The 23,779-nt window shown below is 36.8% G+C and overlaps 1 protein-coding gene across 1 annotated transcript; it reads right to left on the bottom strand.

The window, feature by feature from the left end:
- Window positions 1-214: 214 nt before the first annotated feature.
- Window positions 215-18,601, bottom strand: LOC149836155 (uncharacterized). Its single transcript, XM_090010815.1, has 3 exons — window positions 18,224-18,601; window positions 17,016-17,164; window positions 215-631 (listed from the first exon to the last, which is right to left on the bottom strand). The coding sequence occupies exons 1-3, from the start codon at window positions 18,431-18,433 to the stop codon at window positions 493-495; spliced, it is 498 nt and encodes a 165-aa protein (XP_089866941.1). The 5' UTR covers window positions 18,434-18,601; the 3' UTR covers window positions 215-492.
- Window positions 18,602-23,779: the final 5,178 nt, after the last annotated feature.

Raw genomic sequence — 23,779 nt, 5'->3', positions numbered from 1 at the left:
TTACAGATATTCACAATTTATAGAACTAAAATACACACCAACAACCATGAAAAATAGTATTATTTGGAAAATTTTATGCACCAAAAAATTACTGAGACCAAACTTTATGCTATGGCCCTTCAAACTTCTTGTTCTTTGTTGCCCATTCATCAAGTTTCCAGAACAAAAAAAAGAAATTCATCAACATGCTTATGACTTAAAACACACAAAAATGGACCGCAAAGAAAAGCAACCCGTAGAATAGCAAAAATAATAATAATAATAATTGTGTCATCAGCCCTACAAAAGAAAAAGTACAATGTACAACGGCAGAGGCAACGCATTCAATCCATCTTTTTTCTTCCCAATACCGAAGCAGGTTAGAAGCCAAGAGAGCAAAATATACCAAAAGGGCAAGTTCTTTTCCTCAAGATATGACTTCTGTACAGGAATTTACCATTTAACAAAGGGAATGAAGACATTCCTTGGAATATTAAGCAGTTTCCTGTTCGTTCATTTGTCTGCATTGATTCCGAATAACCGGACCTTGTGCATGTTTGGGAATTTAGCAATGACCAGTATAGCCACTGTGATAGTGTTGAGGAAAAGCCACGGATTACAATAGTCTGTTGTGTGCAAGGCAATCAGGTACCTACCAAGATATTCATCGGTCAGAATCAGTGACTAACATGTATATTTTCTTAGATCATAAGAATACCAACCATGATGCCCACAAAAATAACATGGATGGAATTAGCTGACAAGTATTTAGTTTGGTTCACAGTGACCAATATTTAGTTTCAAATGATCATAAGAAATGCTTGGTGAAAATACCACAGAGGAACAGGTGTATAAAAATAATAATAATAATGCATTCCGGTACTGGTAGTGTAAAATTCAGATCTACTATTTTACTACACTTTCAATCCATTACTGATTGTGCTGAGAAGCATTGACATTTTATTCTTCATTTGTGCAAGTTAAGCTATAATGATATGCTAATCACAGAAATATAATGAAAACTTCGGTCAGTAGCAGTCGATGCACACAGACTTGTGACCACAAGACGACAAAAGGATTTGATACAGCTTGATGTTATAAACAAATTAATGGAAATTAAGGCCAATATATTAAGATTAATAACAAGATATATACGAATACGTTCACACAAGTGAAATTGATGAAAATGATAAATGCAGGGAAGAGACCATGTGCTTGCATAGGATTGGTCTTAGGCAAAAGAGTCAAATCAGTCAAAAGATACTGGGGAAGTTAAGAGAAAAAAAACAGAATAATGTATTCAAAGAAACATACTATATATAAACAGAAAAAAAATTCAGATATCTATTTTATAACTAGAAAATCTGAAGTTTGTCTTATGGTATTTGATTAGAACACATACATCTCAATGTCTGTCCTTTATGTGTCAATATGAAGGTATCGGAGTTCAAATTTGAAGTTGAAAAGCTCGTAAAAATTGATTATTAGGCTATGAGCCTCTGCATTCATTTTTTTTTATCAGTGGCTTTAAAATGAGCTAAATGTTGAAGGCATGTATCTTACGGTCGGGCCGTTATTCTAGTGTGTGTGTGTGTGTGTATAATCAGAAGATTATGTATATTTATCTATTTATATATGCATATAAATAACATAGAATATATACAGATAAGTGTAAGTGGACCGCCGACCAGATGGTAATATTGAACCCCGACAAGGCGACAACCTTATGAAAAAGGGTTATCTGCCCATTTGGCTTGTCATTGGGATTTATCAACCCAGTTGACTTGGTCTTGGGAAATCAAGCAAATGGAAAAGGTGTAGTCCCCCACCAATGAGTGGCTCATTGGAGTTTCCGAAAGGAAGACGGGATATTTGTCCCATTTGGATATCCAATGGGTGGTGGAGCCTGCCACCGCTAGTTTTATCGGCTCATTTGAAGTATGGAGGGATTTTATCAGCCCAAATAAAATTGGGACTTATCATCCCTTTAGATCTTCGGTGAAAACGTGAATCGGACCTAAAAGAAATTGTTTTCTAAAAAGCTTATTAAAATATGTGTAATTGTACTTTATTTGAAAGGCAAGTTTTATAAAAATGGTACAACGAAATACAAGTGTCTTAGGATCAATTTTATTGTCTTTATGAGTAATGCCTTTTTGGAAAGCAAGTCTCCTAAATTTGCAAAAGTGATTTAAGATCTATTACATTGTCTTTTCGAAAATGCCTTTTCAATAGTCTCTTATTACAAAATCTTTATATATATATATATATATATATATATATATATATATATATATATATTGAGACTGTAATTAGTTGCTTACTAAGCATTATAGCTCATTAGTGGATTATTATTGCTTTCAGAGTGACGATTTTGATAGAGGTAGCAAAGGTTTTGAAAGACGCTCAGAGTATATTACAATGAAGATATCAACCACAAAACCAAGCGTATTAGTCTGCAGTTTAGTCATTAGACCGTTAGTTTTTATGTACTGAAAAATCTTGTAATCGTCTCAAGACTATATTTTGGCTTGTATTAGAGTTTATAATGAAAGTTTGAGTTAATAGATAGAGTTGTACCAATGCTCTGTAAATGTTCATTTTTTTTATTATTTTACAAAGCTTTGTAGGGTTCATTTAACTCCGCCTGTGTATAACTGTTTAGTTATACACTGTCGGTCCCAAGCCCGGATAAAGGAGGAGGGTTGCGGTAGGCCTGTGACCGCCAACATAAAAACTTAGTCATACCCTATGAATATGAACCAATATGAGAATTTCGTTGGGGCGTTCCCTAAAGGGGGCTTCTCTTACTATGTTTCTTTTATTGATGATTTTACTAGATACGCATGGGTTTACATTATCAAGAATAAATCCGATGTCTTCATTAATTTTAAAGAGTTTCACGCTCTTGTTCAAAATCAATTCCAACATAATATAGCCACTTTTAGATCCGACTCAGGAGGAGAGTACATGTCTAAAGATTTTCAAAATTATTTTAAATCAAATGGAATTTTGCACCAACGCTTTTGTCCTAAAACTCTGCAACAAAATGGTCTTGCTGAAAGAAAACATAGACATTTAATCGAAACCACAAGAACTCTTCTTGTGTCTAAAAATGTTCCTAAAAACTTTTGGGCCGAAGCTCTTCTTACCGCAACATATCTTGTGAATCGTATGCCCTCTTCTTCTTTAAAAAATGTTTCGCCCTTTGAAAAACTATTTAAAATTACTCCTGATTTTAATAGACTAAGAATCTTTGGATGCAAATGTTTTGTACTTAGTCTAGGACAAGATAAGTTGTCACCCAAAGCTATTGAATGTGTGTTCATTGGCTATGGTGAGAATCAAAAAGGCTATAGATGCTATGATATTCGAAACAATAAATTATATGTGTCGAGAAATGTAAACTTTATTAAAGATCAAAATGGTTTCGATATCCACACATCTAAAGAAGACATCGATTATTCTTTTCTATTTGACTTAGCTCCTATGATTGAATCCCCTGAGGCTATTACTTGTAATACTAGTTGTGATAGAATTTTACATTATAATGATATACCACAACATGATAATACTTCCTAAAATGAAAACCTTAATGATATAAATGTATATACCCGGCGGATAGGAAATGAACATCAACCTGCTATTGACAGATACTCTCAAGACTTCTCTTTAGAAGAATCTATTGATAACAATCCACCTAGGAGATCTTCTCGTACTAGTAGGCCACCACAAAAATTTGGGTCTTATGAATCTTTTTCGCCGAATTATAGAGTCTGTCTCATGTTAATACATTTGTATCATGAACCTACCTCATTCAAGGAAGCTAAAGATCACCCACATTGGATTGAAGCTATGAAAATTGAATTAGAAGCTCTCAACAAGGCCCAAACCTGGAGCATTATTCCTCAACCTTTAGGAAAAAAGACTATTGGGTGTAGATGGGTATATAAAGTCAAAACCAAATGTGATGGGTCTCTTGAAAGATACAAAGCTCGTTTGGTGGCAAAAGGCTACGCCCAAGAATATGGGATTGATTATGAAGAAACCTTAGACCCTGTAGCCAGAATGACTAGTGTAAGAACCCTAATTGCTTTAGCATCCATTAAACAATGGCCGATATATCAACTTGATGTTAAAAATGCATTTTTAAATGAAACTCTGTGTGAAGAAGTTCTTATGGACCCTCCATCGGGTCTTGAAATTGGGAAAGGTAATATTCTAAAATTAAACAAAGCTCTCTATGGTTTGAAACAAGCACCAAAAGCTTGGTATGATCTTTTTAATAAAGTAGTTCTTGATAATGGTTTCTCCTCATGTTATACAGATACTGCTTTGTTTGTTAAATCTTCTAATGAATACATAACAATTTTGTTCTTATATGTTGATGACATGATTATCACAGGTAATGATAAGAAAGGTATTGATCTTATTAAAAATATTCTTAAGAAAAATTTTGATATGTCTGATCTGGGTTTTCTAAGGTATTTCTTAGGAATTGAAGTTGCATACTCCCCCAAGGGGTATGTCCTATCTCAGATGAAGCTTGCCTCTGACATTATTGCTAAGTCTGGGTTGACAGATGACAAAAGGGTGGAGACTCCAGAAGTGATCAATGCCAAGATGAGAGCCAATGATGGCACTCCTTTAGCAGACCCCACGCCTTATCGTCAATTGATTGGATCCTTAACATATTTATCTATCACCAGGCCTGACATTTCCCATGCAGTTCATAGTGCAAGCCAATTTCAGACTGCTCCTACCACTACTTACATGGCAGCAGTAATGAGGATTATCAGATACTTGAAAAATTCCATAACTAAGGGAGTATTCTTATCCTCTTCTTCACCTCTTACTTTACTTGCGTATACTGACTCTGATTGGGGGGGTAACCCCGATGATCGTATTTCTACCACAGGTTATTGTGTATTTCTTGGGGAGTCACTTATCTCCTGAAGGTGTAAGAAGCAACGTAAAGTTTCTCTTTCGTCTACTGAAGCAGAATATCGTGCGATGGCCACTACCACAACTGAGATTATATGGTTAAGAAGCTTACTTAAAGATATGGGTGTTTCATTCTCAACTCCTTCAAAGCTGTGCTGTGACAACAAGAGCTCCATCTATATTGCTAGCAATCACACTTTTCATGAACGAACGAAGCATATTGAGATGGACTGTCATTATGTTCGAGATGAGTTCCTACGCGGCACCATTCAACTCCCATATGTTCCTACCGAATATCAGTTGGCGGACTTCTTCACCAAAGCCTTGCCCTCGCCTCGCTTTTACTTCCTCCTTAGCAAACTCTCGGTGATCTCACCATGTGTTGAGGGGGGTGTTAAAATATGATATATATTTTATATATACATATCTATATATATAGATTACGACACATATACATATATATAATATATATATATATGTCTATGTGTCTATCTATATATATAAATGTATATATATTTGTTTTTGTAAAACCCGATAGGGGTATTTCTGTCATTTCACCTGTACACGCATATCATTGATATGCTTTTTCTTTTCTTTCTTTTTCTTTTTTTTTGCTTTTTCAGTTTTTCTTTTTAATCATTTGAGAGGGGTCCACATAGAGTCGTTGGACCCCTCCAACGGTCATAAATATGACCGTTGGAGGGGCTCCAACGACTCTATGGGAGCCCCTCCTTGGGTCCCTTGCTGTGTATAAATAAGGGGCACAGCCCCATGTATTTTTTAAGCTTCTTATGAAGCATTCTATGAAGTGAGATATATTTTTTCCTCTTTTTGTGCTTGACCACTTTTGTGGTTTATTTTTGCCCCTTTGTGGCCTCTTGTGTATGTGTGTGCTTTCGCTTGGAGACTTTGCCCTCTTTCATTTGGCACTTCATTTCAGTAAATAGTGTCAAAAAGTTTTCCTTCGCTTGTGAGCTTATTTTTGTACACTAACCTTACTCATAAAAATGAGTTTCATTTAACTCACATAAAAATGTCCAACAACTCCATCCAGTTCTTATTCGCACTAATAAAGTGTGATGCGCTTAGTCAGGTCGTCCGTCTGTGGATGAAAGCTAGTAGAGAAATGTAGTTCGGATCCCAATAATCGAAAGACTTCTCTCCAAAACTTATTTGTAAAGCAGGCATCAAGATCACTAATGATGCTTTTGGGGATGCCCCAATACTTGACCACATGCTTCACAAAGAGTTGGGTAGTGTCTTCAACCGAAGAATTGATGGGAGCAGGTACAAAGGTCGCATATTTGGAGAACCTATCAACCACAACAAATATGATATTGTATCCCTCTGTCTTCGGCAGACTCAAGATAAAGTCCATTGATATACTCTCCCACGATCGACTCGAAATAGGGAGAGGCTCTAGTGACCCCGCAGACTTCTGATTTATGGCCTTATCTTGTTGACAAATCAAGCAAGTGTGCACATAGCCGTCTACATCATCGTGCATTTGTGGTCAATAATACACTTGTTCGACCAACGCAAAAGTTCTCTCTTGTCCTAGGGGTCAGACCAATGAAGAGTCATGACACACCTTAAGTATCTCTTGATGCAAGGATCCCCATTGGGGCACATAAGGTGACTTCCTATTGTCATCAGCAGTCCTTCTTGCTGCCAAAATCGTCTTATCTTTCCCTCTTTCACCAGGGAAAGAAGATGTGTCATAGATCTTCTCGCAAGCCTTCCCGAATCCTGTCAAGGAGGTCACTTTAAGAAGATGGAACCCACAACCGAATCGTCAAATGATTCATCACAAATAATCTCTCTAAAGAACCATAAAGGCTCATACACAAAGCATTCACTCAAGAACCACTAAGGTTCATCCAAAAGCACCCAAAAGAGAATGCAAAAAAAAGTAAGTAATGAATTTCATTTAAGTGGGATAAAATCCACACCAAAAAATACACAATAACTAAGTAGTAAAGCCCCATATTTATAGGGCTAAAAAGGAGAGAAAGAGGGAGTCGTTGGGCTCCCAACGGCTCTAATTAGAGTTGTTGGGCTCCCAACTAGGGATGGCAGTGGACGGGGGGAAAGTAGGGCCCCACCCCGTTTGGACCAGGGATGGAGGGCATGAAACGGGGATGGAGGCGGGGATGAAGGTTAAAATTCATCCCCGTGCGGGGATGGACTGACACTTTCCCCCGCCCCCGCCCCCGCCCCTTTATATTTTCTCTAACCCTGGAGTCGTCGTCGTCGCCTCTTTCCCTTCCCCATCTGCCATCTCTCCCTCCTTCATTTATTCTTCCCTCACTCCATCTCTGTCGCTGTCGTGAGCCTCGTTTGCGGTGCCACCTCCTCCCTCTTCTCTTTTTCCTTTCCCCATCTGTGGCCTCGCATCGCCGGAGCAGCGTCGTCGCTGACACCCCCAGCCGACCCCTCTCCTCACCTTCTTCTCTTTCCCTTTCGTCCGAACATCGGCCATCGCCGACGCCCCTCCTCTTCCCATCTTCCTCACCTTCTTTTTCTTCTTCCCCTTCTTCTTCTCCCCATCTTCCTCACCTTCCCTTTCTTCTTCACCTTCTTTTTCTTGATCCTAAGAACTACAGCCAAAGAAGATTCAACTCATTTCCGACATTGTACATTTCAACTTTGAGGGAATATGTTGTTGACGGACTGTTGACATTGCCTTCATTTAATGATTACAAAGGAACTATCATACAGGTTTGTTTTCATTTCTTTTAAAATAATGATTCATGCAGCACTGTCTCACATGTTTGTTTTCAATTATTACCTTTAAATGATGATTCATGTTATTGGCTTCATTGTATGTCTGTTTGTTCACTTCTGTATTTTACCAAGCAGCCAGGGGAGCATAGGGTTTGGAAATATAAGCCCCTGGACTTGGGTGACAAGCATTTAAGGGTACATTTTTGCTTAGTCTAATATAATGAAGGGCATCAATCTCAGCTTCACTGTAAAAAAAGACAAGCATTTAAGGGTACATTTTTGCTTAGTCTAATATAATGAAGGGCATCAATCTCAGCTTCACTGTCAAAAAAGAAAATGATGATTCATGGTGTTGTGGTAGTTTTTTTTGCAAGCCTATGTGGCTCACTAGTTGCCTTTCTTCGGAGGGCAGCACATATCCAAGTGAACTTTTGTAATTGGATTGCACTTTATGATGTATTATTCTAGTATTGCCTTGAAAACGATTGATAATAAGCTGGAAGTGGGCAGCAACCTAGAATTGATCCTTAAATTTATTATAACTGCCGTGGATGCACATTGATATAGTAATCTCCAGAGTTGCATCTGTTGGTGTCATGTTGCAATTGCTCCATGGTTGCTTGAGGTGCTTAACAACTTAGCTCCGGTTGTTGTTGTGTTGGTTACATCCATGATAATATCATGTTGGTTGAATCCATGACGACATTGTTTTATCACAACAGTCATCTTTCACCCCTTATTATTAGGTTAACTGTTCTGTATTCAGATGCCAGCTTCAACACCCTGTGGTATTCTAGCACATTGGTGGCTAATTTGGTTGAGCAACATCAAATGGTTTAATTTCCAGCAATTCCTAAGTTGAACATGGATAGGCAGATCTCAAGTTACACGATGCACAAGTTGGCCTACTTGGTTTCTTGGCTTTGTAATTGCTGAACTTCAGTGAATGAATTATTTTGCACACTCCTATAGACGGTTTCAACTTTTGTCAGCAACTCAGGCTGGGGCTGTTCGGATTAGATTCCCTTACCAACTAATTCCACTTTGTGTGTGTGTACATCATTCTGATCACAAACTCAACTACAAAGGATGTTGGTAACTACTAATTGTTTAAACATATATCCAATATGTGGGTAGATTCCTGTGAATCCTTAGGGGAAATCATGGTTGCTCCTATTTGTTTTGTTGGTCCCTGAAGTCAAACCTTTAAGGGGAAATAACTTGATATGTGATGTCTAACAGTGTCATATTGGTTTATCAAATTAGTATTTTCCTTTCCATATGGGTTCAAGTTGTTACTGCTTTTGTTTGTTTCCTGCATTTCAATTTTGGTTGGTTTCGGTTGGTTCAAGTTGTTTATGTTTATGTATGAAATTTCAATTATGGAGAAATTAATTAAAGTTCGCATATGATAAGCAGTCTGAAAATTTGTTGATAGTACCTTTTTTGTGAATGTTTTGTAGATCTATAAGTTGGTGGGCAGTAATTTGATATGGAAGAGGAAGAACCAATAACTAATAAATTAATTTCTCAACCTTCAAGTTCACATAGTATGTCTCAAGCTCCGGTAACACCTGTTGATAGCAACCATGTTTCAATGGAAGATAATGAAGATCAATCAACTAATTCAGGTAGATTTGCACTTGAACAGACAAGTAGGCATAAATCAGTTGTATGAAAACATTTCACTAGGAAAAAGATTGGTGGAAAAGATAAGTCAAGTGCAATCATTGTCATAAATGTCTTGTTGGTGGTGCCAAGGCTAGAACTACTCATTTGCATGATCATATTAAGATTTGTCATAGGCTTAAGCATAATAATATTAAACAATATATTTTGGCTACAAACGAAGCTACAGTGAATGCCGAAAAAACAATAAAGAATTGGCAATTTGTTCAAGATGCTGGAAGAAGGGATCTTGTTATGATGATTATTCTACATAAATATCCTCTTAGTATGGTTGATCACTATGGGTTTAGAAAATATTCTAATATTCTCCAACCCTTGTTCAAAATGATTACTCGAAACACTGTAAAGAAAGATATTCACAAAATTTATAATGTGAAACGAGACAAGACAATAAAGTTGTTGGAAAAAACTAAGAATAGAGTTGTCATCACTACAGACATGTGGACATCTTCCAATCAAAAGAAGGGATACATGGCTATCACTACACATTTCATTGATAATTCTTGGAGCTTGCAAAGTCGAATCATAAGGTACTTGTCAAATGTCAATCATTTTTTTTTCAATTCTTACTAACATGTTTTTTCGATATCAATATTTAATCGCCTTCATTAAATTATGTTCAGGTTTTTATATGTACCTTATCGACATACCAAAGAAGTTCTTGTTGAGTGTTTGATGGATTGTTTGTTCGAGTGGAACCTTGATAGAAAGTTGATAAGTTTGACGATGGATAATTGCACCACTAATGATGCAGTTGTAGATATTTTATTAGATAAACTTCCATTTGGTTCATTAATATTACATGGACGGTTGTTTCATATGCGTTGTTGTACCCATATTCTCAACTTGATTGTCAAATATGGTTTGACTGTGATTGGAGAAAGAATTGAAAGAATTCGTGATAGTGTTGCTTATTGGACATCATCTCCCATGAGAATACAAAGATTTGAAGAGTCTGCTCATCAAATGCATATTTCAATTACCAAAAAACTTGTTCTTGATGTTAAAACTGGATGAAACTCAACTTTTCTTATACTTCAAACTGCTTTGCTTTATAAAGATGTTTTTACTCGTTTGACATATCGAGATCCCCACTACAAGCGTTGTCCGACATAAGAGGATTGGGAGGTGGCACAAGATAATTGTGAGAAATTAGAGTTATTTCATCGCGCAACAGAATTATTTTCAGGTACAAAGTATCCTACAACAAATGCCTACTTTCCAACTATTTGTGGGATTAGAGTTGAGATAACTAAGTGGCTAAGTGATCCAAAAGATGTGGTGAAAAACATGACGCTTAGAATGCTAAAAAATTTTAATAAGTATTGGAGTGTGATCCATGGTATTATGGGAGTGGCCATTGTTTTAGATCCAAGATACAAGTTGAGCATGTTGGAATATTATTACAAGAAGATTTATGGAGACAATGAGGCTTTAGATGAAATTATGAGGATTAAGAATCTTTGTTTGGAGTTGATTAGTGAATATAAAAAATAAGAAAACAACTTCAATGAACCTGAACTTTTTTCTCCTCCTCTTCCTCCTCCTCCTCCTCCTCAATCAAGTATTGGATCCAAATGTCCACTAATTGATGATCTTTCTGACTTTGATAAGTTTATACAATCTAAAGATATTGAAAAAGCATGTGGGAGATCGGAATTGAACATTACTTAGAAGATGGGATGATGCCAGGAACTCCAGATTTTGATATACTATCTTTTCGGAAGTCAAATGGTCTCAAGTATCCTCTTCTACAAATGATTGCAAAGGATATATTTGCTATTCATGTCTCCTCAGTTGCTTCAGAGTCTGCTTTTAGTACAGGCGGAAGGGTGGTCAGTCCACATCGTAGCAGACTTCTTCCAACTACAGTAGAGGCTTTGATGTGCTCTCAAAATTGGTTGTGGGCTTAAGCACGAGGTAATGAAAGTTCATTTTTTATAATTAGTGAATGCTTATGTTATAATGTATAACTAATGCATTATTTTTTCATTTAGAGGTTCATCATCATCGAAGGATCCACAATGTTACACATTTTTAAAATATATGGATGTGATAAATTTTGTTCTTTTACTCACTCTTTTATCTGCTACTATTACTTGTTGACAAAATCTATTTTGTTTGGTTCATAGGAAAGTGAAGTAGAAGATACAAATGCTATCAATGCTGATGATATTTAGAGTTTAATGGGATAGTGGTAATTTTTTATTTGCAAGTTCATTTAGCAAATTGTTAAATTCATCATTTTTTACTTGTATATTGTGATATGTGCATTAAATCATTGTTGAGGGGGTGAGTAGCCCCTCAAACCATTGTTGAGGGGGTGAATGGTGCCGGTTGCACCAGTAGGCTGAAGTTGAGGGATTGGAATTTACTTGTAAAAGAGCCCGGTGAACAGTTCAATGATGACAAAGCTATTCTTCTTGGGGATGATGTTAAGATTTGTAAAGTTTCAGATTTGGATGTTAGGCATGATTTATCTATAAGTGGGGAAGATGAAAACCTTGCGGATATGCATGTGGACGGGTATCATAATGACAGTATAAAGTGGTATTTGGATCCTAGCCCTGAATGTGGGGATAATCTGTCTATATCTTTGCCGGAAAGTTTCAGACATGCCATTGTATGAAAATAGAGATTCTTTTACTAATTAACAAGGAGTCATTCATAGCTCGAGTCTTTGGTAGGATGCTCGATGAGGTTTGTTCTGATTTAGCCCTCTCCTCTATCCAAGGCCTCTATGGTGATAGCGGATGACTGACTGTAGGTTGTCTTTGTTGTCATGGAATTGATCATTCTAATATATGTAATCGCTGACTATAATTATTGTCTTTGTTGTTCTGCATTGCAGGAGGTGTCAAACTTGCATTGATAGTCCAATACTCTTGGCAGGCTAGGCCTTACTAGCAGGTTAGGCATGTGATTTGTGTTGAAAGCTTAGAGCTCAACAAAATGTGTGTCTGAATGTTCAGTTTGCTTTGTGTAACTTTTGTAATGTGTTTGGACACAGATATTATCAGACCAAACCTTTTGGTTGTGGAATGATATTGGCTTAGCTCTGACTAAGTGAAATCCTATTCATTCCTGTATGTGGCAACTATATCAACAACCTCTGAGTTTGAACAAGAAGTGATAATTGGCTTTACACTTACTATTCTTGTTAAGAAGTGCAGGTTGCCATGGACTTTGGAGCACTTGAATGGTAAATTATCAGTAAATTCAAAGAACATGATGAATGACACTGGTCAGATTGCCAATTAGTGTTGAAAAGTTGTGATAACAGAACTTTGCTTGATGAATTGTTGGGGAAAGAAATCCTCATATGGATTTTTCGCAGGGTGAATTTGGATTTTGAGATGAGCATTCTTGTAAATGAGAATTCTCACCGGCCCCCACAATTTTATTTTGTTTGGGAACTCACGAGAATCCCAATTCCACCATTTTCTCATGAATTCCCCAAATCAAGGACATTGTGGCATAGTCGATTAGGACATTGTGGAAGTCATTTTATTGATAAACTTGTCTCTAATAATCTCATTCCAAAAGAAAGTCTCAATGGGAATGAGAGAAGTCAAAAGTGTCCCAGTTGTCTTTCATGCAAAAGTCATGTATTGCCTTTTCATTCCATTAATAAGAGAGTTTCAAAACCTTTTGAGATAATTTGTTCCGATGTATGAGGACCTGCCCCAATTGTTTCTGGATCTGAGAGCAGATACTACCTGATCTTTGTTGATAACTATTCTCGATACACTTGGATATATTTCATAAAAAATAAGTCGGAAGTCTTCCTTTTGTTTCAAAATTTTCTTTTTTTGGTTAAAAATCAATTTTCTGAGTCCATCCAATTTTTTCAATGTGATGAAGATGGGGAGTTCTCATCTCATGATTTTATTTCTTGTCTTCAAAATAACGGAATAGGAAGAAGGGTGTCCTATCCACACACCCCACAACAAAATGGGATTGATGAGCGAAAACATAGGCATATCGTTGAAAGTGTCATGAGTATGTTTCATGACAGTAACCTTCCCATCAACCTATGGACAGAAACTTTTCATTTTGCCGTTCATGTAATAAATAGACTGTCTATGGTTGTTCTGGAAAATAAGTCCCCTTACTATTGTCTTTTTGGAGCTCACCCTAGTTCTCACGATCTGCGTGTCTTCTGATGTGTTTGTTATGTGTATATTGATCAGTCCCTGAGAAACAAGTTTCAGGACAAGGCTCAGAAGTGTAGGTTTGTGGGATACGCAGATGACTACAAAGGATATAGGTGTTATGATCCAACCAACAAACGCATCAGAATCTCAAGAAATGTTGTCTTTGATGAGAAAAATTTTGATCATGGTACCGACACAACGGATATGTTCCCCAACACAACTGAAGTTTACTATCCTTGGCTGAGTTCAGAACTTTTTGCTAGTTCCAATGAAGCATGTTCCCCAGATTGTGTGCAACGAGAAGAAGAGATATTTGAGAACACTGAGACATTAGGATCACAGAATGAGGAGGAAGCACCATCATTCGTACCGCGCAGATACAAAAGCATTTCCTATTCTAGACAAAGACCGAAAGCATCAAATCATCCAGATCATGTCTCAGTCACCGGTCCTATTCCCTCTCACACTCTTGAAGTCAGAAAATCAAATCGCATACGACATCCTATTGACAGGTGGGTCAGCTATAACAACTTCTCCTTGGATTTCCAGCTCTTTTTAACTGCACTCAATAAGGAAGATGAGCTCATTATGTACTATCAGGCAGCCACTTCTACCAAATGGGAAAAAACCATGAATGATGAAATGCAGGCATTGCATGAATGTGGAACCTGGGAAGTTATTCCCAGACCACCTGACAAAAATGTTGTTGGATGCAAATGGGTTTACAAAATAAAGTACAAGCCAGATGGAACCATTGAACGATACAAGGCAACACTTGTGGCAAAAGGGTTCACTCAAGAAGCAGGGCAAGACTATGATGAGACCTTCAGTCCGGTGGTGAGAATGGGAACAATTTGAATTATTCTTTCCCTGGCTGTTGAACATGGATGGAAGTTGAGTCAGCTTGATGTGAAAAATGCATTCTTGCATGGGGATTTGAAGGAGGAAGTCTATATGGAACAACCCCCTGGATATCAAGAACAAAATTGCAAAACTCATGTGTGCAGGCTAAAGAGAGCTATTTATGGTCTAAAGCAAGCATCTCGCTTTTGGTTTGATAGCTTGAGATTTAAAAACATGGATTTTCTCATTTCGTATTGGACCACTCACTATTTATTTTTTGGAGTCAGAATGTGACCACTCTACTATTAATTTATGTTGATGATATTGTCATCACAGGAAACTCTAAAGCTCACATCAAAGAAGTAAAAAACTTACTAGGTCAGAGATTCAAAATGAAAGATCTTGGTGTCCAGCGCTATTTTCTTGGTGTAGAAGTTGATAACCAAGCTCATGGCTTGACGCTCACTCAACACAAGTATACCGTGGATGTTCTCAGCAAGGCAGGTATGAAAGACTGCAAACCTCTAGGAACTCCAAGTGTGTTTCACCAAAAACTCAGTGCTCATGATGGAGATCTGTGTGACCACCCCACCGGGTATCGCAATCTAATATAAATGTTGCAGTATCTCACATTCACTCGACTCGATATTGTTTATTCAGTCAATCAAGTGTCTCAGCTTATGCATGCACCACATACTGGACATATAGAAGCGGTTAAGAGGATACTTAGATATCTGAAAGGGACCGTTGGGGACGGATTGATATATTCACTGCAGTCGTTGGGCAAGAATGAGCGTGAACTTACTGTAAACTGTGATGCAGACTGGGCAGGGGATCTCAATGAACGAAGATCTACATCAGGATATTGTGTCTTTATTGGAAGGAATTTAGTCTCTTGGAGCAGTAGAAAACAAAAGGTTGTTGCTAGATCAAGCACTGAGGCTGAGTATAGATCCATGGCTGCAGCTACTGCCGAAGCCACATGGGTCAGGCATCTCCTAACTGAAGTGAGAGAAACGATTGCTCGCTCTACCTTGTTGTGTGACAATCAAAGTGCTCTCAACATGTCATTCAATCAAGTTCACCACAGTCATGCTAAGCATATTGAGATTGAACAACATTTTGTAAGACAAAAAGTTGAAGAAAAAGAGATTGAGCCTGAGTTTGTCAACACTGAAAGACAAGTTGCAGACATATTTACAAAGAGCCTGACAAAAGATCATTTTTGGATGCTTAAAGACAAGTTGTTCATGGTTCAAAACCATAATCAACTTGAGGAAGGGTGAAAAAGGTGTTTAGGTGTACGAATCTCGGGTCTGGATATCAAGACTCCAGACCCGACCCACATTCACCTATTGTATGTACGTTACTATTGTTACTTTTGTTTCTTTTCTTCGGGTCTGGATATTATAATGGATCCGGACCCATACTGTACATTCAAGTATTAATATGAGTTTTAGGTCACGATTCCTTTTAACAGAAATCGTGACAGCCGCAGACCCCTCTTGCTTCTCTTCTTCATTTCTCTCTCTCTCTCTCCTTTCTCGATACCGGTGCAGGTCGAGATTCTAACAACCTAGGCTACTAGGCAGGCAGGTTAAGGTCTCATGGGTGTCACCTCTTTGTGCAAGAAGCTTAAGCAAGGCGACGAGGAGTAAGGCCATAGAGTTTTACGCTATCAGGACAACGCCATGTAATAATTTGAAAAAAAAATATGGTTCGACACTTCAGGATTCAAAACATTTAAAGAAAATAATTCATTTTTTTCAGAAATCGGACAGAAGCTGCTTGTATTGCAATATTACCTACTGGAATGACTCTCTATCTATTGTTTATGTTTTGGATTTAGATCTGGTCTAGCATGATCCAATCTAAATCTTACACGTACTCGATAGGGATATCAATGGGTTGGGTTTACCCAGATCCAACCCGTACCAAACCCTATAGAGTTCAAGTATGGTGATAAATAAGAAGATCCGATTAAGACTCAGATCCGGACCCAAAAGTATGATTAGTACATGGATTAAGGTATAGTTTGTGAAATTTTATACCAAATCCAGTGCTCACACAAGTTTCGATTAAGGCTTGCAATTTTTCAATGTAAAAATGATAAAAATAGTATTTTACCGAGTCTGGTTCATGTAGTTCTTATCAGGACCAGGTATGGTTTCTCTTATGGTGAATCTGATTAGACCTAAGTTTGAAGTCGGTACCATACCCCAAAATCAGAGTCAGGTCTGGTTCCACCTGTGTACAAATCAAACCCGACCCGTTGACACCCCGATAAAAGATAAAAAAATAAGAGAGAAAAATGCAAATCCGAGTTCTCCCAACCCCTCACACACATCCACACACGGCTCAAATCTGAACCCTCACACGCACACCAACACACGGCGGCACCGATTCCCCCAATCATAGTACGGGCATCGACCCGCACGGAAGTACAGACCCACACGTGTGCCAGCCCAAAGCCAGAATAGGGCTGGGCTAGGACTGGGCTTTTAAAAAAAATAATAATAACTGGGCCGGGAGGCAGGACTGGGCTACAACCCAGTTCTGCCCCCTTCGCCTTTGCGGGATGCCATAATTATCGAATAACATCAAAGTCACGTCTCCAAAGACATGTACATACCATTTGTGGAAAAAAATACAAAACATAAGAGGAGAGAAACTTACAACACAACTGGCACAACAGTCAGAAACTTCCTGTTGCGAGTGAGCTGTTTCCCATTATCAATCTGCTCCCACCATGTCAAAGTATTGTATATACCCTGGTCTTCAGCAAATGGCGTGCCCTTCTTCCAATGGAAGAATTGATAAGTAACCTAATGAAAGAGTAAGAGATCTCATCAACTCATGAAACAAAAAAGAGAAATTAATCAAGCATTCATCCAAGAGTATAATTTGTATCAATAAATGGTCCATAGAAATAAATGCTCAAGCAGTACACGCCCATACGAGCACAGAAAATACAAGGAACTGGGAAGTCTAAAATTTCACCCAAAATCCCATATGCATTGGCATGGAAACCCATCAGATGAATCATAAAATGGCCAAAACGATTAAACAGACGGGACAAATTCCATATCAGAGAATTCACACCCAACAAAAAGAATGTAGATCACATGAATCTAGGACGTTCTAATAAGCAATAATAGAAAAGAATGCGAATTGCAACTAGGGCGTTGTATTAAGCAATTAGGCACCGAATCATTATTCCAGCCAAAGAATAGATACTGTTAAAATCTGGAAGATCAAAGAAGAAAAAAACTTCTCAACTCGTTTGGCACCTCGAATCTCATCACTCGGTGCTTCAACGATCACCAAGAGACTCACCCAAATGCAATTTCCTCCGAAGCCAAAAAGATGGTAAAACACATATGCGTTCGAACAAAATGCTCTTTCATGCTCGATAATACACCAGAACCGCCGTTTGTGATGCACGAAAACAGTATCACAAGCAATCAGACAAAAATCCATGAAAACTCCAACCAGAACATCACGGAGATCTACGATTTCGTAAATAAATAAAAAAATCAGAAAATCTCCAAATCCTCAACCAAAACTCACACTGAATCTCAACCCCACCGATCCGATCTCCTCCCGTAATCAAACTCACAAATCTTCATGTAAAACAAACGATTTCTCGAACAAGAATAAAAAAGACAACACAAATTAACAACAAAACCGCGCTCCCCCTTCCAAACGGAACTCTTCCCTATCTTTCCACCCGAAACAACTCCCTACATCGAATCGGTTCCAGCCGCCGCGCAAAAACCGTGAACCGAAAACAAGAACCGTAAAATTAACGAAGAAGATCCGTCGAATTGCGAAGGAGGCGGGGGAATTGAGATGGGGAAAAGAGGATCGGCGGCGGTACTTACGAGGAAATGGGAGAGATTGACGATTGTCCATGCCATGCCGGGGGAGCAACCGCCGACGGAGAGGACGATGAGCCAGGAGAAGAAGAGGATGAAGATGTAGGTGGTCCAGACGCCCGGGTACATGAACCACTCGGTGTTCTTGTTCAGATCGAGAGGGCGCATCGCCTGCACATACAGATTCCCCATCCCGGAGAAACTCATCCCCTCCATCTCCCACGATCAAACCCAATCTCTCTCTCTCTCTCTCTCTCTCTCTCTCTCTCTCTCTCTCTCTCTCTCTTCCTTGATTCCTTTCTTCCTTCTTATGCCTCTTCTTCTTCTTCTTCTTCTTCTTCTTCTTCTCTTTGCCTCTGCGTCTTGTTCTCCTTCTTCGCACCAAAGCAACGGAGGGAGAGAAGCTTTCGTAGAGAGAGAGAGAGAATAATCAGAAAGATACGGGTACGACTCGACACGCGACTCGAATTTGACAAGTGAGTTCAATTTTTTTTGTTAAATAAGAACAAGGACACAGTTTTTTTCGAATTTGTAATCATTAAAAAACTATTTTTTGGTAATTAATATGTAAAACTATATTTTTCATTGTAATATTATTGACACTATCAAAAGATATTCTAATGTATTTAAAAAATGTTCGTACATGTCATATCCAATGTGACAAATATCGTGAGATTTATGAAAAACTCAAGAGAAATTACCTGAAAGTCTTGAACTTTAATTTCTCATGATATTTTTTAAATATCGTGATTTTTCATGGAAAATATCGTGTTTTAAACATGATATTTATTTTTTATCAGCTATTTATCGTAAAAATTCAAGGTATTTTTATTTTTTATTTTTTATCTGTATTTTTATAAATGTTTATTTTTAATAATTTTAATTTATTTTTATTAGCAATATTTTGCAAAAAAACATGAGTTTTACAAAAATAATCTATTTCACGACAGTTTTTGACTGCCTATAATTTGTTGTTTTTAACTTTGTGTGTCTGACTCGTGTCACCCATGACATGCACTCTAACATAGGTTTTGGCTGGACCTGTTGACGTGTTGGGAGTTGCATCGGATACCGTGAATCCGGAATCGGATCCCACTTTTAGGTGTTGGTACACCAAACTTAGCATAGGCAGAAGCAGAAGCAGGCCCATATCCAAATATAAATTACGGACCTGGAGAATTTTTTTTTATATAGATATTTTTTACATGAACAATGGATCTTAATGGAGATTCGGTTGGACCCAAGCATGGTTGAAATTTCACAAACCATACCCGACTTCACCAATTACTCGGACCCCACGGATTCGATCCGAATAAGTAAACAGAACTATTTCATTATGCAGGAAATAGGGCTGGGCAATGGGCGGGGTGGGCCAGTCTGGCCTGTTTAGTCGACGGGCCTGGCTGTTGACGGGTCAGGCATGGTCAAGCCCGACCCATTGACCAACTGGGTCGGGCCCAGGTCTAATACAAAACCAACGGCCCTCCGCTAGGCCCGTGGGCCTAATTCAGATTGGGTCAGCCATCGTATATTCACAACATTTTTCTTTTATTTCCTTGGATTCATAGGTTCTTTTAACAAAAATTTAAAAAATGCAAAAGAATATATGGGATCTAAGATGGATTTATTTTTTGAATTAGATGCTTGACTCGATTTATATATATAAAGCCCACGGGTAGCCTGTTAGCCCAATAGCTGACCCAACCCGACCCGTGATTTTGTCAGTTCGGGTTTCAGCCCGGTTCCAGTCGAGCCTTCTTCCAATAACTAGGCCCAAGCCCAGCCTGTTTGTTCCGGGCCACAGGCCGCCAGGCCTAATGTCCAGCCCTGGCAGGAAAATCATACCCTAGCCATTGACGGGTCTAATTTGCCGACTTGAGATAGAATCGGATCAAATCAATTCCAATACCACTTCCTACTTTTGGTTCTCTTGCTCCAATAAAGGGTTTGATTTGGGTTCGGACCTTGTGGTAGGGTTTCCCAAGGTGGGATCCTGGACATGTCATGCTCGGCTTAGTAATTTACTCAGTTTTAAAGAGATGAACCTTTATGTGCAAGATCCTGGGAATTTGGTAAAAATCTGTTTTTTTTTATAGAAAAAAGTGGAATGGGTCGGTTAAAATCGGTTTCAACCCAGAACTGATGTCATATGCATACCCTATGTAAGTCTGAATTTTACTATACCTGACCATATATGTTCCAGATTCGACTCTGATCTAGATATGCAATGCCCATTTCGAGTAATATGGTTTGGACCTGGGTTGGAATCCCGACCCACTCAGAGCACGTACTTGCGGGCATGAAGGACAACAACTTGGCTCCTTTTGGATATCAGGCTCATAATAGTATGGCTTGTAGGATCCACTCAGGTACTTGTCAGCTTACTAACTAATATTCTTTCGTGTTTTCTTGTTGCAAGGAGCAGGATCCAACCCAGATCAGGTACATTTTACTTTAGTTTTTAACTTGCAAAGATCCACATTGGATCTGAATGTTTTATGTATAATAAACGGGTCTACGAACTAGTATGGATCCACTTTTTGAATTTTGGATATGGATGTGGATCAACCATAGCGTGACCCGACCTTTGGATGTAGACATGGATCAACCATTACACAACCCACAGTCCCTTACCCTTTTTTCTCTCTCTCTCTCTCAACTGCTAACCCGACTTCGTCTTTTGGATACAGCCTGTCAATTGTGGGGCCCAACAAGCGGATGGTGTGTTATCGAGTGCAGCAGCACACTAAAAGTATGCAATCACATTGCACCTGGTCCGCCCTCGTGGTTGTGTGTGTTGGGTGCAGTGTCGCGATCTAAATACAACCTAAACTGTTTATTTCTTGATATTATTTTTACTCTTGCTATTGTTTTTTTTTTCTTCATTTATCACAGATATATCTCTCATGTCCTAATTCTAGGTTAGAAGGATTCTTTAAAACAAAACATATCATATTTTGATCTTTGTTATAGGATATTGAGACTCATAGAGGCAAATATTGAAGATAGTTACATGGAATGTTAGAAGTTAGAAAGAAAAAAGAAAAAGAAAGGACTAAAGCAATGTCAAAAATGTGGACCAGAAATTAAGGGTAAATCTGGTGAATTTTAATAGTTTTGAAGGTAAAATGGAGATTTATAAGTGAGAATATGAGCAGTCACTTTAGAAACTAAACGCAGATATTATATTGGTTAACCATTACATAAATGAAGTATCCATTTGAATTGTTTATTTTTCTGGGTATGTATTTGAATTATGAAAATAATTATTAGGTATGTTTTGTAAATAACCCTATAAATTTTATTGGTTACTATGAATGTAAGGATTGTTTTTAATTGGAGAAAATACAACTCACTCAAAATATGAACTATGTAAAAAACAATTTAATATATGTGTGTTTTCAATGCATGAGATCATATATCACTTTGGCTAATAGTCTCAATAGCCTCGAGATGTGATCAAATGCGCCATATACAAGCGAGTTTACTTTTGCATTACATGATATAATCATGATCTATTGCAATCTAAATTTTTTAGTATGATTTTATGTGTCGTTTGCTTTAATTGTAGTCTTGCATAAACTGTAGATGATGTTAAATAGATAGAACACAAAATAACATGTGAACAGGTAATGCAAATTTGACCAAATTTTATGAGATATTGAAAAATATGGCAATCATATAAAAAAAAAGAACTAAATATCATTTGATTACACCACCTACATTTGTATATATTAAAAAATAAAGACTAATCATACAAATATATTTTCATATGAGAACATGAAGATATTTTATAATTGTTTAAAGGAAAAAAGCTTTAGAGCTTTTAACTTTTTTGTCTTATAACTTTTTAGCATAGTTGCAAGTTCTTTTAATTGTTTGTTTGTGATCAAGTATAGATAATATCTTTTCTATAGGATACTTTTTATCAATATACATAAAAAATATATTGTACAAAATCTACTGTCTCAAATATTATCACATTTGATTTTCAATATATATTAACTTGATCAAGAAAAAAATGAACACATAATAATATGGTACTTACCACATCACAAATATCTTTCTAAGGTACTCTTACCAATAAAAAATATAAGATATGGAAAATGTTTATTTTCATTGTAATATATGGTTGATCTTTTAAAAAGGATATGGGAAGAAAATTTGTTAAAAATATGAAATATTTGAAAATGAAAAGTTGGCAAAAATAGGGATAAAACACAATTCAAAATCATGTTTTCATTGTAATTTCAATTTAAAATGTAACAATTTCAAAAGCGTGGCTAAAATTAAATGTATCATATTATTTTTAATTCTTCATTTTGTCAAGGTGTCATGATATATCATAATCTATAATTTTAACTTGGGATATTGTAACATAAGTTATTAGTTCATATATAATTGTTTTTTTAATGCATACAGGACATCTTACTTTTGTATCAATTTGTCTTCATAATATTACATCAACAAACAACTACAAGATCAAAAAAGATTCTATAATGCATGCCTAATAAGAGTACATTAGAATGAACAAACATTAGTTTGAAACATGGTTGCCAACAAGAGATACTAGTATTGATGCATAAGTGTTTGAAAAAAAATCGATATAATTTAACCTGTAGTGCATATTGATATTAATTCAAAAAAATTGGCATGAATTAATCATTGTATATAAATGATTTTGAATAGACAAGGCCTTTTAAAAAAGAGAATGCCAGTATTTGCTAAAAGAATATTATAAATAAGTTTTGATTAGAGCTGGTATGAGTTTTTCAAGTATTTGAGACAAAAAACTATAAAAATATTTGATTTTCCTGTTTATAGTTTATGAAGTGAATTACAAATCAATATTATTACTAGTGTGTCTAATATATAAAGTGTTATGATTATGAAGTACTAAATATATAATATGCTAGGTCTAGACTTCACAATTTATCATAAATTATTTTAGCATAACAACAACAATTGCGAAATTAATCTTAAAAGAATAACTCATCAATATTTTGATGAACAAAACTATTTTACGATGGAAAAATATCTTATGCCCATATACCCCTCTCATAATTTTGAAGAAAAGAAAAGAACTATTGATGCATTAGTTGACTATATTTTTTGTCAAAATAATTGAAAATACAATAGGCTTGGGATTAATTTAACTTTTAACTTTTTGTTATTATTATAACTTCCAACTTCATGTCAATAAGAAATGGCTTTGATTATCCATTTTAATTCACAATTAAATTGACATAGCTTTCTTGAAAAAAAAAAAAGACTCATTTATGTGAATACATATTGAACTTATAAGGCTTATACTTGATTTTAGATGAAAGGTTGACTAATGCATCTTAAACAATTCAATGAACTCGAATACACTGTTACTATTTACTAAGCTGAGAAAGTAGATTATCATTTTACCCAGAGAAAATTAATTACATGTTTGCAAACATGTGCACAACTTTCTCACCAAAGAAAATATGACCTACTTTTTTATACAAAAAAACATTTTATAAGTTTCAAATATGTCCTAAAATTCAAAAGTTTTTCCAGAATTCTTGGTTTGGT

Source organism: Nuphar pumila, chromosome 6, assembly GCF_984573655.1.
Source record: "Nuphar pumila chromosome 6, dmNupPumi1.hap1.1, whole genome shotgun sequence".
Lineage (NCBI taxonomy): Eukaryota > Viridiplantae > Streptophyta > Magnoliopsida > Nymphaeales > Nymphaeaceae > Nuphar > Nuphar pumila.
The sequence above is the reverse complement of the archived record's forward strand: the minus strand, read 5'-3'. Positions and strand labels throughout refer to the sequence as shown.

Coding starts and splice junctions, on each gene's coding strand:
- LOC149836155 (XM_090010815.1), bottom strand. CDS start 18,433: ATGGAGGGGATGAGTTTCTCCGGGATGGGGAATCTGTATGTGCAGGCG. Junction 17,165..18,223: donor TCAATCTCTCCCATTTCCTC/GTAAGTACCGCC, acceptor CTCTTTCATTAG/GTTACTTATCAATTCTTCCA. Junction 632..17,015: donor ACTGTTGTGCCAGTTGTGTT/GTAAGTTTCTCT, acceptor ATATCTTGGTAG/GTACCTGATTGCCTTGCACA.